The 1156-nt window shown below is 54.8% G+C and overlaps 1 protein-coding gene across 1 annotated transcript in view; it reads left to right on the top strand.

The window, feature by feature from the left end:
* Window positions 1-1156, top strand: part of LOC122542055 (semaphorin-4D-like) — a 15581-nt gene that overhangs the window by 13755 nt on the left and 670 nt on the right. The window contains exon 8 of the mRNA XM_043679344.1: window positions 904-1154. Coding sequence (XP_043535279.1) covers window positions 904-1154 — 251 coding nt within the window. The remainder of the gene's footprint in view (window positions 1-903; window positions 1155-1156) is intronic.

Consider the following 1156-nt stretch of genomic DNA (forward strand, 5'->3'; position numbering starts at 1 on the left):
AGCTTTACTCTGTATCTAACCCCGTGCTGTCCTTGTCCTGGGAGTGTTTGATGGGGGACAGTGTAGAGGGAGCTTCACTCTGTATCTAACCCCGTGCTGTTCCTGTCCCTTGGAGTGTTTGATGGAGGGGACAGTGTAGAGAGAGCTTTACTCTGTATCTAACCCTGTGCTGTCCCTGTCCTGGAAGTGTTGATGGGGACAGTGTAGAGGGAACGTTACTCTGTATCTAACCCCGTGGTGTCCCTGTCCTGGGAGTGTTTGATGGGGACAGTGTAGAGGGAGCTTTACTCTGTATCTAACCCTGTGCTGTCCCTGTCCTGGGAGTGTTTGATGGGGACAGTGTAGAGAGAGCTTTACTCTGTATCTAACCCCGTGCTGTCCCTGTCCCTGGGAGTGTTTGATGGGGGGACAGTGTAGAGGGAACTTTACTCTGTATCTAATCCCGTGCTGTCCCTGTCCTGGGAGTGTTTGATGGGGGCAGTGTAGAGGGAGCTTTACTCTGTATCTAACCCGGTGCTGTCCCTGTCCCTGGGAGTGTTTGATGTGGGTGGGGGTCGGGTGAGGGGAACAGTGTGGAGAAAGGTTTACTCTGTATCCAACCCCCATGCTGTGCCCGTTCTGCGCGGCTCTTGCAATCCTGCTGTGAGTAACTGCCCTCCTGACTCCCCAAAGCCTGTCCTACCATCCACAGGCCTGGATTGTCGTGGAATACTCCACCCCTCTGCCTGGATGGCCACCAACATTTGCAACTGTGGCCGGTCCTCTCTCCTGCGAGAGAGGTGGAACCTGGCTAGCCTGCCCCCCCCCCCCCCCCCCCCCAATGTGGGATGGGTGGGATTCGAGGTCAGAATCCCAGTGTGTTAGCAAACATTCCGATGAATCTCTCTGCTTGATCGCCCCCAGGTTTGATGTCTTTCAACAAAGAGCCCAAAATGTTGACTGTGCACTCACCTGCCTATCTGTACCTGCCCTGTCCGGTCAAGTCCTACCACGCTGTGTACACGTGGAGCTATAACCAGAAGGATCGGTTTTCCTGCACCATTCAAGATGACTCCTGCCCACTGATATTCAACCATCATCTCCCAGCGAGCAGCGGGGAGTTCAGGTGCATCGCCAGTGAGGACGGGCTGGAGGAGGTGCTGGCTGTCTATAATGT

Source organism: Chiloscyllium plagiosum, chromosome 39 (genome assembly GCF_004010195.1).
Source record: "Chiloscyllium plagiosum isolate BGI_BamShark_2017 chromosome 39, ASM401019v2, whole genome shotgun sequence".
Taxonomy (NCBI): Eukaryota; Metazoa; Chordata; class Chondrichthyes; order Orectolobiformes; family Hemiscylliidae; genus Chiloscyllium; species Chiloscyllium plagiosum.